A 13121-nucleotide genomic window follows, 5' to 3' on the forward strand; every position below is an offset into this window, starting at 1 on the left:
TGGGGACAGTGAATGCCAGGCCTCCCCCAGCAAGGACCCGCTTGTGACGACGTGTGCGGCCTGAAGCTTAAGCCTGGCTGAAAGCCTGAGGCTCTGCCCCAGGGCCAAGGAAGCAGCACGGAGATCTGGCTGCCTGCTTCCTGCAGAGCAGCCTGCGGCTTCCCGTCCCCTCCCGTGGCACCCCCCTCACCCAAATCCTGCCTTCTGTCTCCCTGCAGAGGAGTCCAACAAGAAGCACCCATTCCCCTGTCCCACCTCCTACCGCACGGCCCTCACCTACTACCTGGACATCACCAACCCGCCGCGCACCAATGTGCTCTACGAGCTGGCCCAATTCGCCTCCGAGCCCTCGGAGCAGGAACAGCTGCGCAAGATGGCTTCCTCCTCTGGCGAGGGCAAGGTGTGCCCACCCCCCGCCTGCTGCGCCCCCTGCCCTGGGCTGCACCCCCAGGCCGTCCCCACCCAGCCACTCTCCACGCGGCTTGCGCCGAGCTTCAGCTCCCCACGTCCCCTCACGCGTGTCACCCTGCGTCCCGTCTTCCCAGGAGCTATACCTGAGCTGGGTGGTGGAAGCTCGCCGGCACATCCTGGCCATCCTGCAGGACTACCCGTCCCTGCGGCCCCCCATCGACCACCTGTGTGAGCTGCTGCCTAGGCTGCAGGCCCGTTACTACTCCATCGCTTCGTCTTCCAAGGTAGGCAGGCCCGGCCCGCCGACGGGAAGCATCGCCTGGGCTTCCCTGAGGTGCACGGGGGCCCCGTGGGGCTTCGCTCGAGTCCCCGGGCAGGGTAGCCAGTAGGCCAGGCTGTAGGACTGCGCACTGCTCAGAGCCCCGGTGCCAAGAGCCAGTCAGGGAAGCTGTCTGGGCAGCACAGAGGGTATGGAGAGACCCTGAGCAGGGACCCAGTGCCGAGGCAGTCTGGGTGACAGGGGAGGGGGCCTCGGCACAGCTGCTGCACTCACTCCTGCCCCCCGCCCCCAGGTCCACCCCAACTCCGTGCACATCTGTGCCGTGGCTGTGGAGTATGAAACCAAGTCTGGCCGCATCAATAAGGGTGTGGCCACCAGCTGGCTGCGGGCCAAGGAGCCCGCTGGGGAGAATGGCCGCCGGGCTGTGGTGCCCATGTTCGTTCGAAAGTCCCAGTTCCGCTTGCCCTTCAAGGCCACCACGCCTGTCATCATGGTGGGCCCTGGCACTGGGGTCGCCCCCTTCATAGGCTTCATCCAGGAGCGGGCCTGGCTGCAGCAGCAGGGTAAGTGTATGGGCCCAGGCTGGGGGCAGGGCCAGGGTCCAGGCGCGTTCCACGCTCACCGGCCCTCCCACCGCAGGCAAGGAGGTGGGGGAGACGCTGCTGTACTATGGCTGCCGCCGCTCTGACGAGGACTACCTATACCGGGAGGAGCTGGCCCAGTTCCACAAGGAGGGCGCCCTCACCCAGCTCAACGTAGCCTTCTCCCGGGAGCAGACCCACAAGGTGAGGCGGGGGCAGGCGGACCTGGCAGGGGGGCTGGGGGGGCCGCGGGGCTGGCCTCAGACACCACCCTCTGCCCTCAGGTCTACGTCCAGCACTTACTGAAACGGGACAAGGAGCACCTGTGGAAGCTGATCCACGAGGGGGGTGCCCACATCTATGTCTGCGGGTAAGTGAGGGCAGAGGCCCTGCCTGACAGTGGGGGGGCCCTTGCCCGGCCCCCAGTGCCACCTCCTTTCTCCCCCCAGGGATGCTCGGAACATGGCGAAGGACGTGCAGAACACCTTCTACGACATTGTGGCCGAGCTGGGGTCCATGGAGCACGCCCAGGCCGTGGACTACATCAAGAAGCTGATGACCAAGGGCCGCTACTCCCTGGATGTGTGGAGCTAGGAGCTGCCCTCCTGCCCTACAGACTTGCTCCCCCATATAATCACTTCCCTCCCCCTTCTGCTTGTCTCCTGGGTGGGTTCTGCTGGGCCGTCACAGGAGGCAGGCCCAGTGAAAAAGACTGCCCTAGGTCCGAGATGTGCCCTCCAGAGCCCCTAGCCACAGGGCACACAGCCAAGGGTGACCGGGCCCACACCTTGTGAACACCTCCGGCCCCAGCGGCTGTACAGAAGGGGCTTTTCTCAGCTGAGCAGGAGCTTGGCCTCTCCACGTGATTTTCAATGAGTGTAAATAATTTTAACCTCGGCTCCTTGGAATAAAGTTCTGTTTTCTGTATTTGCCTGATGAGATTCCTTGCACAGGTCTGGGGCCTCTACCTGGGTCTACTAACTCAGACCCCAGAGAGACCAACAGCTCAGGAGTCCCATGAGCCCGTGCAGTGGTGGCACAGAGAGCCACTTGCCCTCAGGACAATACACACCGAGCCACTTCTCTGCCTCCCTTCCTTTATTGAGGCCACTGGCCCCCGATCCCTGCAGGCTGGGACACAGGTCCAGGTCTTCTTCTCCAGCATGGCCTTTGGGGCCCACAGAGCCCACAAAACCAAGGGAGAGCAGAAGAGCCCCTCCTGGATGAGGGGAGCACGCAAACAACACATGGGGTACAGAAGCCCCTTCCAGGCTGATGGCCGGGGAAGGCCCAGTCTCATTCTTTCTTGCTCCCGCGCCGCTGACTGTGGAATTTCTGGTGCACGACCCGCAGGGTGGTGAAGAAATTGCCAAGGAAGAGGATGAGGAAAGGGAGGCCGCACATGAGCACCTGGGGGAGGAACCAGGTTGAGAGCAGAGGCCAGACACAGGCCCTCCCGACGTCCTTCCCAGGGCCTCCAGCTCACCTGCCACTCCTTGCACTCGGGGTCCCGGGCCAGGCTGAACAACGTCAGTGCGTTAAAAAGCTGCCAGAACTGGGAGGGAAGAGGGTTTCCATTAGAACACAGTCCCTGCTCGAGCCAGAACAGGCTGGACAGCCAGACAGACAGGGACACAGATAGAACTTACATGTCCAAAGAAAAGAAAGGGCAGCAGGAAGGTGAGGCCCCTCCACATCCAGGACTGGAAGCCCTCTGCAGGGAGAAAGGGCAGGGCCCAAAATAACCAGGGACAAAAAGACACCGCCACTCAGACCAGCTAGAGCTGGAAGCGGAAAGGACTTTCCCTTCCCAGCTCCCGTCAGGACCCACAGCGGGGGCCACGCCGACTCACCCACAGTGAGGTCCATGGTATGCCTTTCACCCAGCGCCCGCAGCCGGTACAGACAGCCACTCTGGTAGTAATACTGGAGGAACTGCACAAAGCCTGGGGGTGTGGGGGGCATCAGGACTCATCTGGAGCCCCCAGTCCTTTCCCCACCCCTGCCCATGGGCAAGTCCTGAGCTGCGCAGGGACCTCTGAGACACTTACTCTGGTACATGGAGAAGGACAGGAATTGGTTCCGGAACTTCTGGTACATGAGGCCGTCGGGCCTAAGGCATAAAGCAGAGGGAGGGGGCAGGGAGCTTGGGGGTGCCAACTGTCCCTGCCTCCGCTCCCCGCACCGAGGCCCTGGAGCCAAGCTCGGCCACTCACCATGTCAGCATGACTCCCGACAGGAACGTAGACACGTAATGATGGAAAACCCACCAGCCTTTGATCCTGTGTCAGGAAGCGGCCATCACTCCTGTCCCCTCAGCCCCCAGGACTGGTGCTCGGGGATAGGAAGTGGGCTGAGGTGAAAGGAAACCAGCACCCCAGCCCCATCCCTGCTTCTAGCGGGCCATAGCCCCCTCCCCGCCCCAGGAGCCGGGCCAGGCCCTTGCCCTTGCCCTTGCCCTTGCCCACCGCGAGCCGTTGTTGATGAGGATGCTCTCTCGGATGGTCAGGGTGCAGTAGTACCAGACCAACAGGAAGTTGAAGGCGGCGTCTGTCACCCTGCGGAGGGGGACACAGCGTTGGCAGTAGAGCTTAGAGAGGGCGCGGGGTCTGGCCGCTGAGCAACAGGACACCCACCTGGAGTTGAGGAGGAAGCGGCAGGTGAAGGAGATGAGGATGAGGATGATGGTGAGGTAGAGCTTGAACTTCTCGTACTCGTCTTTGTAGGCAAACCTGGGGTGGGCACACACCCGTGGGACGGGCTGAGATGCTGGCGGGACGTACCCTACCTCCGCCAGAGGAGGGGGTGCCTACTCCGGACACACTTCCATGCATGGCGTGGGCCAGCAGGGGGGAGCAGCCGCTGAACCCCCAGGCTCAGCCGAGGCAGCTGGGACAGAGTGGAAAGGGACCGGGAGGGTGGAGAGCAGAGCTGAGACCCAGCCCACAACCAATTACTTAGCCTGCTTGCTCAGGAGTGTCACGTTGACGTTGCCCAGAACCAGGCTCAGGTACAACCTAGGGGAGGGGGAGACCGGGTGAGGAGAGGCCACGACAGAGAGGGAAGCCAAAGGGCAAAGGGCACAGAGCCCCCAAGTGGGCCAGGCCAGTGTCTGGGTCACCGCCCCCACCCAGCCTTCCCATGGCCTTGGCTACGGGCTCTGACCTTGGGAGGCTGCAGATAAGCTCCATGGGGAACACTGATGCCCAGCCTTATTCCTGCCCGCTCCCAAATCCTGCCCGAGGGTAAACCAACATCCCCTCCCTCCCTCATCACCCACATCAGCGCCTCCAGAGCACCTAGCTCTCCCGCCATGGAAGCCCCGCCCACATCTCACTTCACCCCTGTGGCCTGGGCACCAGGCTTACCGGCTACGTGCGTGATCACCATGTCACCTACCCTACAGTCCTGGCTACTTCCGAGCCTGAGCCCCAATCCACTGCAGCAACCCACACCTACCACCGCACCAAAACCTCTTCCCAACCCAGAATGGCTTCCTCACAATGCTCATGATATTCTGACCCCCAAGTGCCAAGCCGCCCAGCTCTGTCACCACATGGACCCACCCCTTCACTGAGGCCCCCAGGCCCTGCTGACCCTGCTTCCCTTTCCTGAGCCAGCTAAGTCCCCAAGCCCTCTCTCACATGTCAACCACTTTCCTGACAACCCATGACTCCCAGCTCCTGGCACTGCCACACACCCACTAGCTAAGCTCATCTCGTCCTTCTCTGCCAAGGAAACTGCAAGAGGTGACCAGAGTCATAGCTGTGTACTACGCAGCTGCACCTCGACGTGGGCTCTTGTTCACACTCAAGCCCCGTGGACGGGCTCAGAGTGGTTAAGGACCTGGCCCAAGGCTGCGCAGAGATTAAGGGGCAGAGTGGGGACTTGGACAAGGCTGCCAGGCTGCTCAGGGCCACCACCGGCTCCCTCTCCCATCCCAGCAGTGGCCTCAACCAACCCTCTCTCCCAAACCCTTTGTCCTGTCTCCCTCCAGGCAGCTCACACCGCCCCTGCCTGCCTGGTCACACTTGTCTCCACGCCCCCTCCCATCCCAAACCACAGGGACCCATGCCCAGCCCTTCCCTTCTCCCTGGGGTTTCCCTCCGTTACTTAGGGCCCCTTTTCTGATGATCTCCCCTCTGCTGGCCCCACCTCCCCGCAAGCAGATATGCTCAGGTCTGTCCTATGTACAGTTACACAGACACCCAAACAAAAGCTGCCCCTCAGCTGTTACGCTAAGTTCTAGGTACTATAATAGTTTCTCCTTCCACTCACAGCCAAGCTGCTGAAGTGCGACCTAAACTTGGCTGTCTCCTCAGCTCTTTTGTCATCCCCAATATCAACTTCCACCCACACCGTCCTGTGAAGTGGTGCTCGCCAAGGTCACCCTGACTTCCAGGAAGCAGTTCCCCTTCATTACGGCATCTGACCCCCTCCCCGGCCATCTGATCTGAGGCTGCTGGCCACTCCTTCCCTTGCCTTCTGGAACACACTCTCTCCCAGCTGTATGGCTGCCTGCCATCTCTGATGGATTTTTTTTCACGCAGCCCAAGGTTCTGCACCATCCCTGCCCATCCTCCCTGGCGGCGGACATTCGTACTTGACCTGTCACTCTTCCCACGCCGACTGGGCCTGAGGCGAGCGCTGCACTTGCCTGCGGTTACTGCCTTCCTGGCTCAGTCCGTATCCTTTATGACTCAGCTGAGGCCTCACCTACTCCAGGTGGGCTGGGTTAGGGGCCTCCCTTGCTCCCCCATTCCTTGTACTTCCTTGTACTACAAAGCACCCATCCTGGTGAGCTGTCACTGTCACTCAGCTCTCTCCCCCGAGGTAGAACTGGGCTGACTGCTCAGCCCGGAGTGGGCCCAAGGAACATCTGCTGACCAAATGACCACCCAGAGGAAGAGTGCACTTCAAGCTCTTCTCCCAGGAGTAACTGTGAACTGAATTTGGGGGAGGGGTCTCACCCATTCTTTTTGGGCAAATAGGCCTCCATATCGAAGAAGAGACCTTGGCGCTCCTTCATCTGGTTCTCCAGCTCCTGCGCAGTCTCCTCAGCCCCCACTGGAAGGGAGGGTTTGCATCTGCAGGTGGGACCACAGAAGCCAGAGTAGAGCAGGAGGCCCCAGGTATCACACTGACACTTGTGGGGCAGGAGGGTTAACGTGGCCCAGAAAGGGGAGCAGCCATGCCAGGGAGTCAGCACCAGCCCTCCACCCCACCAGGTCAGACACCCAACCACAGACAGAGGCTGAGGGAGGATGGGGGGCTCCTAACTTCTTCAGGATGAGCGTCAGCTCCTGGAGCCGCTTCTTCTGCCGAGTGATGGAGCTGGTACAATTGTTCTGCAGCTTGGTAAGCTCCTCTAGCTTCAGGCGGTACAGCCGGTGGGTCTCCTGGGGATTGGGTTGAAGAGAAGGGTCAGGCTGGTTGGGGGGCCGTTTAGCCAGAGCCTGCTGGGCAGGGGGCAGAGCACACACTCCCCTAGAGCTACTTGGGAGGGTCTCAGCGGGAAAGGAGGCAGCCAGCTGTGCCATCCCCGGGACCTGCTTAAGGCTGCTCTCTCCCCGAGGCAGGCAAGGAAATGGGGTTTTCCTGAAAGCCCAGAAGCCGCCACAGCACCCCTCTCCCAGAAACAGGCTAGTTACCTAAAGGATTTTTTTTCGCTCTCAGCTCATCTACTAGTTGTTCCCACCCCTTTCTATCCCATGCCGAGTCTGGAGTCTAGGTCCACAGGTCCAGCTTCTGGACCCAGCGGCTGCCTGAAGCCGCCCCTGCACTCAGATCCTGTCCATCCAGCCTGCAAGAGCAGGGGGGCCGGGGTTGTCCAGGATGGCTTCGGCTCTGGCACTCCCAGCATCTTACCCCCAGGTTAAAGGTCATCAGGCTTCAGCCCTTGGACCTGCTGCTATAAGGCCAGTGCCCTTCCCTCCCCCAGCACCATTGGCGCGAGGCTTCCCGAGCACTTTGCCCTGGTGGGTGAAATCTTGAGAAGCAGCAGCCTGAAGACAGGGCAAAGGACAATGTGAGGACAGGGTCTGAGGCCAGACGATGGCGGTCAGGCTCGGGGACTAGGTCTGCTCTGTTCAGGACTCTAGGGAGAAGCACTAAGGGCAGCAGCAGGCTTCGCTGGGCCAGGGGGCGGCGGGGCTTCCCTGCAGACAGGAGGGGGCGAGGCCAGGCCAGGAGGGCAAAGGCTGCTCCAGCGCCCGGCGGGCCCGCTGCCCCCACCCCGCGGGGCGGCCACGCCCCCTCCCGCGGCCACGCCCCCTCCCGCGGCCACGCCCCCTCCCCGCGGCCCCCGCCTCCCCGTCCAGGGGGCAGCAGCCGCTGGGTCCCTGCCTCCCCGCGGGGCAGCACAGCCGCCACACACGCCCGGTGCAGGCAGTTCTTCCTGCGCTTCCCGCCGCTCTCGGAGGCGCCAGCCGGCCAGGCCCACGAGGTGCCGCAGGGCACGGCCCACCCACTCTCCCCACTCCCCGCAGCAGCCGCACGGGCCTGTCGCGCGGGCGCCGTCCTTCGCCCTCGGCCGGCACCGGCCCCCTACAGGCCGGCACCGGCCCCCTACAGCCCAAACCCCGCTCCCCGCGGCCCGGCCGCTGCCTCCGGGCGCTCCCGCTGCCCTCGGCCCCGACAGCCGGAGGGCCGTGCTCCGGGCTCCGGCCGAGCGCCGGACCCAAGACCCGCCCGGCGGCTCGGACCCAAGTGGCCGCACCCCTGAGAAGACGGGGTCGGGGTCGCGGCCTCTTTCCACGGCTACCGCCGGAGGCGCGAAGTCCGCCGGGCACAGGGGGTCCCGCCGGGGCCGTGGCGGCCGCTCGCGCGAAGGGTGCCTCCGTCGGACACTCAAGTGAGGCCGAGAGGAGGGTCCCTCGGGAGCGACACCAGGGTCCCCGACCCCTGACTCGAGCTCCCCGGTGCCTGACACAGCCTGCCCGACCCTTGACCCCGAGCCCAAGAGACGTGGCTCGGGACCAGTGGGCACCCACATCGGCGCTCACCTGGATGCTCTGGAAGTCCTGCTGCAGCTCCTCCCAGTCCCGCAGGCAGTCGCCCAGCGGGCCCAGGGGCGTGGGATGCATGGTGGCCGGGCCCCGCGCCAGACGAGCCGAGGGTCGAGGACGCCGCGGCAACCCAGGCTGGCCGGAGGCGCCTCAGCCTCCACCGCCTCCGCCGCGGTCCGCTTCCGGGCTCGCGCCGCCGCGACCACCAATAGGAAAAGGTCCTGGAGCAGCGACCGCGCTGGCCCCGCCTCCACCCGACCCAATCCAAGTCCGGGGCGTGGCCTGGGCGGGGCCAAGTGCACCAGCCCCGCCCGCCCCGCGACTCCTGGCCTGGACCGGGGCTGGGGCGGCAGCCGAGCCTCGCAGGGCTCCACGAGTCGTGCCAACCGCGTGATGCAGCCTGCAGTGGCCTGGACCGTCATGCTGGGAGTAAACCAAGCCCAGGGAGGTGACACTTGCCTCAAACTCTTTCATCCTTGGGAAGCTGCGCCTTAGCGGGGAGGGTATTCCAAACTTCCTCTCCGTATGTACAGTGGCCTCCTTACTGTCTCCCCGCCTTTCGCTCATGGCTACTGTGCCTTCACACAGTCACTAGACTGCCCTTCCTAAAATACGAGGCTAATCGCCACCATGTCCCTCCTGAAACCTTTCCAACGGCTCTGCCCTGCCTACCAGGATGTCCGTCACCGACAGAGCGTGGCTCTGCAGCCATCCAGGCTCTGTCCCAGCTCAGATCCTGACTAAAGCCTGCGTTGCCTGAAAAGTCCTTACTCCTCTAGCAAAACCCCACTCCTTGAGGGTTTGGGCTTCCGTTTGGGGTAGGGGAGACCTCCAACCCTCTGCAAAGAGTCCTACGAGGTAAAAAGCTGTTCATCTCTATGTCCCGAGCCCTGCCCAGGTGGCCCAGGAATATTTGCTGAATGAACACTGAAGGACATCCCCAAAGCCCCATCAGTCTCCTTGTCCGTGCCCTCTCACGGCCCCAGGCTTGTTCTGAGGGCACTACCAGAACTCCAAAGCACATTCTGAAGCAAACTCCCGTTAAGGCGTGAGGAATTTCTAGACACCTGGGTGTGGGCAATGGAAGGAGCAGGACTCTCTTCCTGGTAAACACAACCAGGTGGAAATGAGTGGGAGCACAGAAAGGAAATCTGTGCAAGTGACAAACCAGTGGAGAGATGGGGAACGCTGGGGCTGGGGCGGAGGCAAAGGTGTGCCGTATGCCAGGAGACTCAGAGCTGTGGAACCTGGGGCCTGGGCCTGGCCCCTCCAGGTGTAGGGAATCTCCGCCCACAGGTGGGTATTGTGACACCCCCTGTGAACCAACCCAGAAAGCAGGAACCCCTGGAGCTCCCCCCAGGCAGCCTTCCAAGGGTTCAAGTTGGCGGGGGGGGGGGGGGGGGGGGGGGGCGGGGGGCAGCTGCTCTGGCAGCCAGATGCGTTTTCAGAGGCAGCCTCAGGAGTGCAGTGGGGGTGATCCAGGAAAGGGGCTGCTTGCTAAGTCTGAGCAGAGTGCACCTGCTGTGTGGCGTGAACAAGGACCCTGGGAAGAACCAATATAGGAGGCTGACAAGAGGCTCCAGGTAGAGAAGACCTTTTCCACACCAACCGAGTTACACAGCCTGGCCCACTACCCATAAGAAGCTCTCAAGCAAGGTTCTTCAGGACCCATAGCTGGGCCACAGAGATCAGTAGAATGGATCCGAGATGTCTGTGATAAAGTCTCCGAGGACAATCTTCTCCCACTCCAGCAGCTGGGCCACAAAGCCCCGATTTGGACGCATGTTGTTTTTGCACTTTTTGACGTAGGCCCAGGACCTCTGTTAATGCAAGGAGAGAAACAGATTTCAGGATTGGACCTGGGCCCTTTCCACTAAGATCAGAGCCAGCTCAGGAAGGAAGGGAGGCATTTGCCCGGGGCCAGCAACATGGCTTAAGGGCTAGACACAGAAAAAGTGCGGGTTAATACATTAGGGCAAAGGAATCACAGGAGCTGGCTCTGCCTTGAAGCCCCTCTGCACCTCTCCTTCTTAATATGGAGACAGTAACCAGTCTTATTTCAGATAGCTTCTGTGAAGGTTGAGACAACATATGTGAAACTTCCCGTGGGCAGGAAAGCACCATGCCCATGACTGGCACATGGTGCTGCCTCAACAAAGGTTTGTGTTGTGAGTAGATACATTAATGGAAAGGGGAAGAAAACTGTGGACAAATTCTCTGAAAAAGGAAGATCGAAACTGCCTTCTTTCAGGCATCCACCCTAAAATGCAGGAAGGTGACAAGCTAGTCTCAGGTGGATCGAGGACAGAGGAAAAAAGAAAAAGGCAAAAGTAGTGCCTCAACAAACTAGGAATAGAAGGAAACTACCTCAAAATAACAAAGGTCACATATGAAAAGTCCACAGGTTACATCATACTCAATGGTAAAAGTCTGAAAGCTTTTCCTTTCTTTGATCAGGAACAAGGCAGGGATGCCTGCTTTCACCACTTCCATTTAACATTGTGCTGGAAGTCCTAGCCAGAGCAATTGGGAAAACAAAAAGCAAAAATAAATAAAAGGCATCCAAATTGGACAGGAAGAAGTAAAATTGTCGGGGTTTTTTTGCAGATGACATGTTCTTATATGTAAAAAACCGTCAAGATTACACTATAAATACTGTTAGAACTAATAAATGAATTTAGCACTATACTATATGCTAACAATGAACAATCTGAAAAGGAAATTAAAAAAACAATTCCATTTACAATAGAATCAAAAAGAATAAAATACTTAGGAATAAACTTAAACGAGGAGATGAAAAACTTGTACCCACCCAAACTACAAAATGTTGATGAGAGAAATTAAAGAAGACATAAATAAATGAAGACATCCCATTTACATGGATTAGAAGACTTAATGTTATTAATACTACCCAAAACAATCTATAGATTTAATGCAATCTCTATCAAAACCCCAACAGCATTTTTTGCAGAAATAGAAAAATATATCTTATAATTCATATGAAATCTCAAAATACCTCCGAATAGACAAAACAATCATGAGAAAAGAAAAACAAAGTCGGAGGCCTCACACTTCTTGATTTCAAACCTTTAAAGGTATAAAACTATGATAATCAAAACAGTGTGGTCCTGTCATAAAAACAGACACCAATGGAATAGAACAGACAGTCCAGAAATAAAGCTTCACATATATAGTCAAATGATTTCAGTGAGGGTGCCAAAACCATTTAACAGAGAAAGGACAGCCATTTCAACAAAAGGTGTTGTGTATACTGGATATCCACATGGAAAAGAATGAAGTTGGACCCTTACATTACACTATGTACAAAAATTAACTCAAAATGACTGAAGACCTAAATAAAAGAGTTAAAAGTATGAAACCCTTAGAAGAAAACATATAGAAGGAAAAGCTCCGTGACATTGAATTTGGTAATTATCTCTTAGATATGACACTAAAAGCACAGGTGATAAAAGAAAAATAGATAAATTGGACTACATCAAAATTAAAAACTTTTGTGGATCAAAAGACACAATCAACAGAGTGAAAAGGCAAGCTACAGAATGGGAGAAAACATTTGCAAGTTATACATCTGCTTTATATCCAGATATATATCCAGGTGTTACTATGAAGAATATAAGGAACTCCTGAAGCTCAACAACAACAAAAAAAAACAACCCAGTTAAAAAATGGGCAAAGGACTTGAATATGCATTTCTTCAAAGATACACACATGGCCAATAAGCACACGGGAAGATGACCAATATCACTAATCATTAGGAAAATGCAAATCGAAACAACAGTGAGATACCATCTCACACCCACCAAGATGACTACTATAAAAAACAAACACAAAAAAGAGAAAACAAGTGTTGGTGAGGATGTGGAGAAATCAGAACCCTTATGTACTGTTGGTAGAATATAAGATGGTAAACAATATGAAGATTCCTCAAAAAATTAAAAATAGAATTACTATACGACCCAGCAATTCTACTTCTGGGTATATAACCAAAAGAATTGAGAGCAAGATCTCAAAGAGATATTTGCATGTTCATACCAGCATTACTCATAGTAGCCAAAGGTGGAAGCAACCCAAGAGTGCATCAACAGATGAGTGGTAAACAAAATGTCATATATACAGTTGACCATTTAACAATGCAAGGGTTAGGGGCTCCAACCCACATGCAGTTGAAAATTCACATATAACTTAAGTCAACCCTCCTCATAAATTGATTCCCAACCACAGGTCAAAATTACACTTGACACTTGCACAACACAGATTTGAACTGCACAGGTCCACTTATGCGTGGGGTTCAAATCCGTGTTGTTCAAGGGTCAACTGTACATACAATGGAATTGTATTGTTCGCGATAAACAAAAGGTGGAATAACCCAAGTGTCTATCAACAATGAATGGATAAATAAAATGTGGCTTATACCTGCAATCGTATGCATCTAGCCGAGCATCAATATACTCGTATGTGAGGCAAAAACTTACAGAGATACAGGGAAAAATAGATGAATCCACTATTGCAGTGGGAGACTCCATGGACAGATCCAGCAGGCAGAAAATAAGTAAGGACATAGCTGGACACAACAATACCATTGATCAACTGAATCTAACTGACAAAATAGAACACTTCACCCAACAACAGCAGAACACACATTCTTCTCAAGCTCACGTGGAACATTTACCAAGTTGAATGTTCAACCAAATCAGTCATCTAAGCTTCTTCCTTCTTAGTAAACTAAAAATAAAAGAGTAAATTAAATACAAAGTATTTAATACAAGCAGAAAATAAAAAGAAACAATACAAATGAGAGCAGGAATCCTGAAATTGAAAACA

General features: G+C 56.7%; 3 protein-coding genes across 28 annotated transcripts in view; 1 reads left to right on the plus strand and 2 right to left on the minus strand.

The window, feature by feature from the left end:
• POR (cytochrome p450 oxidoreductase) overlaps positions 1–2199 on the plus strand; it is a 61506-nt gene extending 59307 nt beyond the window's left edge. For all 11 annotated transcript variants that reach the window (XM_081053473.1, XM_081053470.1, XM_081053477.1 and 8 more), the window contains 6 exons: positions 219–400; positions 546–695; positions 984–1254; positions 1331–1476; positions 1557–1642; positions 1722–2199. In XM_081053473.1, coding sequence (XP_080909599.1) covers positions 219–400; positions 546–695; positions 984–1254; positions 1331–1476; positions 1557–1642; positions 1722–1866 — 980 coding nt within the window. In that variant the 3' untranslated portion in view covers positions 1867–2199. The remainder of the gene's footprint in view (positions 1–218; positions 401–545; positions 696–983; positions 1255–1330; positions 1477–1556; positions 1643–1721) is intronic.
• On the minus strand, positions 2182–9832 carry TMEM120A (transmembrane protein 120A). 2 transcript variants are annotated; one of them, XM_081053479.1, is made up of 12 exons: positions 8277–9832; positions 6553–6671; positions 6243–6359; positions 4230–4289; positions 3909–4004; positions 3741–3830; positions 3489–3554; positions 3324–3385; positions 3126–3218; positions 2922–2986; positions 2759–2827; positions 2182–2682 (listed from the first exon to the last, which is right to left on the minus strand). In XM_081053479.1, exons 1-12 carry the CDS (start codon positions 8355–8357, stop codon positions 2569–2571), a joined length of 1032 nt encoding a protein of 343 aa, XP_080909605.1. In that variant the 5' UTR covers positions 8358–9832; the 3' UTR covers positions 2182–2568. The 2 variants fall into 2 exon arrangements, with proteins under 2 accessions (XP_080909605.1, XP_080909606.1); XM_081053480.1 differs by lacking the exon at positions 8277–9832 and adding an exon at positions 7141–7514.
• A 26-nt stretch (positions 9833–9858) lies between these two features.
• STYXL1 (serine/threonine/tyrosine interacting like 1) overlaps positions 9859–13121 on the minus strand; it is a gene marked incomplete at its 3' end in the record, with an annotated part of 55945 nt that continues 52682 nt past the window's right edge. For 10 of the 15 annotated variants that reach the window (XM_081053493.1, XM_081053495.1, XM_081053492.1 and 7 more), the window contains one exon: positions 9859–10099. In XM_081053493.1, the coding sequence (XP_080909619.1) occupies positions 9968–10099 (132 nt within the window). Of the gene's footprint in view, positions 10100–12956; positions 13023–13121 lie in introns of all 15 variants that reach the window. The other 5 variants (XM_081053490.1, XM_081053489.1, XM_081053488.1 and 2 more) reach the window with 2 other exon arrangements.

This window comes from Rhinolophus hipposideros, assembly GCF_964194185.1.
Source record: "Rhinolophus hipposideros genome assembly, chromosome: 7".
Classification (NCBI taxonomy): domain Eukaryota; kingdom Metazoa; phylum Chordata; class Mammalia; order Chiroptera; family Rhinolophidae; genus Rhinolophus; species Rhinolophus hipposideros.